This window comes from Salmo trutta, chromosome 12 (genome assembly GCF_901001165.1).
Source record: "Salmo trutta chromosome 12, fSalTru1.1, whole genome shotgun sequence".
In the NCBI taxonomy this organism is placed as follows: Eukaryota; Metazoa; Chordata; class Actinopteri; order Salmoniformes; family Salmonidae; genus Salmo; species Salmo trutta.
Window position 1 is genome coordinate 35,638,980 of NC_042968.1, and position 2,633 is coordinate 35,641,612.

The 2,633-nt window shown below is 40.7% G+C and overlaps 1 protein-coding gene across 1 annotated transcript; it reads left to right on the forward strand.

Moving 5' to 3' along the window:
• LOC115203431 (major histocompatibility complex class I-related gene protein-like) lies at nt 1-1,956 on the forward strand. The gene is made up of 2 exons (XM_029768122.1): nt 1-283; nt 656-1,956. Exons 1-2 carry the CDS (start codon nt 199-201, stop codon nt 1,675-1,677), a joined length of 1,107 nt encoding a protein of 368 aa, XP_029623982.1. The 5' UTR covers nt 1-198; the 3' UTR covers nt 1,678-1,956.
• The last annotated feature ends 677 nt before the right edge of the window (nt 1,957-2,633 follow it).

A 2,633-nucleotide genomic window follows, 5' to 3' on the forward strand; every position in this document is an offset into this window, starting at 1 on the left:
CCTGAGGTCTTGGCTGATTTCTTTTGATTTTCCCATGATGTCTTGACTTGTCAAGACTCGCCCTCTCAGGTTCCCCTTGAACCTGTGTAAGTGAAAGAGAAAGTCCGACAGACACTTCTTGCTACGCAGTTGGCTAAGTGAAAGAGAACGTCTGACAGACACTTGCTACGCAGTTTAAATTGAAGGGAAAGTCTTCTTATGACACGAGGCTATACTATCACAATCATGGGCAAACTGTCTGTCTTTTTGTTTGTTCTTTCGTTTTACCCCATTGTCAATGCAGGTAAGGGTTTAACTTTCTACCTTATTTAATGATTTATTATGCCATAAAATGTCAAATGTCCATAAATGTGTACAGAGTTGGGGAGTAGTCGACGGGCTATACTGATATCACTTATTATTGATATCTAGGCTACATGGCACATTGATGATGTGAATCACACTGCTGCTCTTTAATTTATTTGTGCTTTACGGATTGTGAAGGGAAAGGGCATATCTAGTCAGTTGCACAACTGAATGCATTCAGCTGAAATGTTTTTTCCGCATTCCGATTTGTGAACAGCCATCCACAACAACCGCACCTCTGTGATTCAGAAGGGTAATCAATATTTCCATATTATCTTAAAAAATGTGTATATATTCACTCCTCTCCCAGGTTCAGGATCACATTCTCTGTGGGCACTTGCAACATATATAAGCGGAGAGACACCTTTCCCTGAGTTTACGGTTGTGTTAATGTTGGATGACGTTCAAGTGACTTACTATGACTCCAACGATAAACAGTATGTCTACAGGGGCCAAAATATCAAAGAGAAAACCGAGGATGATGAAGCAAAGGATGAAGCTCATATATATGGAGATATCTACCACAGCATGAAAGACCGATCATTTGAACTAAAGCACCACTTTAATCTCACAGAAGGTGTTCAAGTTCAGCAAAGATGGACTGGCTGTGAGATGATGGACAATGGTGAACCGGGCTTGGCCATGTTTAAGAACATTTTCAATGGCATTTCTGAAGATTACGCGATGTATTATAACACGACACATGTTACATACAATGCTGGTAAAATACTTCTAGGATGGGATTGGAAAATGCAAGCATACAACATAAACAAATTTGAGAATTATTACCTTCCCATTTGCATCAAACACCTGAAGACTCTCCTGAAGAGAGAGAAGAACATTGTGATGCGTAAAGTTCCTCCAAGACTCAGGTTGATAAAGAAAGAGGTTTCTGGAGGGTTTCAGGTGAGCTGCCTGGCGTTTGGTTTCTACCCCCGCCACATCAACCTGACCCTGCTGAGAGACGGCCAGCCAGTGGCAGAACAGGAGCTGACAGGGGGGGAGGTGCTGCCTAGTGGAGATGGGACCTACCAGCTGAGGAAGAGTCTGGAGGTCAGTACTGAGGAGCTAAAGAAGAGACACAACTACACCTGTACTGCCTCTCACCTCAGTCTGGACAACAAGCTGGATGTCAGTTGGGAGTCTGGGGCAGAGAGAGTTCACCTGTCCACCCTCTCAGTTCTACTGATGATGCTGCTGATTCTTATTCTATTGGTCATATTCATTTGTGTCAAAAGGAGGTGGAGTAACACTGCCTCCCAGATGAAACTTGCCAACTTTGATGCAAAAGTGTCAGAGGAAATGAACCTGTCTTCAGATTCTGAGACCTAATAAAATGTTTGGACACGGATGCAGTTTTGTTAATTCAGCTCAATTCACAATGAAAATATGACTGCCAGAGCACCTATCAGAGTAGACTCAAAATGTGCAAAAGATTCTGTTATTGTCGGTCAGTCTTCCCTTCCTCTCAATAAAGGACTGTAAATGAATTAGTTTGGGGAGGCTGTTGACAATAACAAATATCTGGGCATTAGTCCAGATCTGCATTTATATATTGTATATGCTGGTTTGGCATCCTGCTCATTAACAAAGATAATCTGGTAGTTATTTCTGTTATATAATCTGTAATTTCTAATCATGACTATTCATTAAATTCAGAATGCGCTCTATATCTGTGCTGTATAAGCTGATAGTCAGTATCTTAACCAGAAGGATAATCATGTGATCATGTGTATGAGGTCTGTTTATTACTGGAATGTCTTCACAGTGTCTGTCACGTCCTGACCCTAGTAAGATGTCATTTTCTATAGTAGAGTAGGGCAGGGCGTGACAGGGGGTGTTTTTGGTTGTCCTATGTTTTCTATAGGAGAACCAAATGTTTAAGTTCTAGTTTTCTATTTCTATGTTGGGATTGTTTGGGGTTGATTTCTAATTGGAGGCAGCTGATCCTTATTGCCTCTGATTAGAGATCATATTTAAGTAGGGGTTTTTCTCTTCCTGTTTTGTGGGTGATTATATTTTGTGAGTGTGTTTGTTCCTCCTGCGTCACGGTTTGTTGTTTTGTCAGTAAGTTTATCTTTGTTATTGCATTAAGTTTCACTAACTAATAAATATGTGGAATGAAACCGATGCTGCATTTTGGTCCGCTCCTTCAAACAGCTGTGACAGTGTCTCTGTATTGTATGTAGTGTATGTTCATCCTTACTGCACAATAAGACCTTTATTACAGACAATAAAATGCAGCCTAATTGATTAATGCCTACATTTTCACTTCAAGTCTGGAATAC

Bases quoted from the DNA above. Each gene is read 5' to 3' on its own strand.
- LOC115203431 (XM_029768122.1), top strand. From the start codon at position 199: ATGACACGAGGCTATACTATCACAATCATGGGCAAACTGTCTGTCTTT. The intron at 284-655 runs GTAAGGGTTTAA...CTCCTCTCCCAG, and splicing joins TTACCCCATTGTCAATGCAG to GTTCAGGATCACATTCTCTG.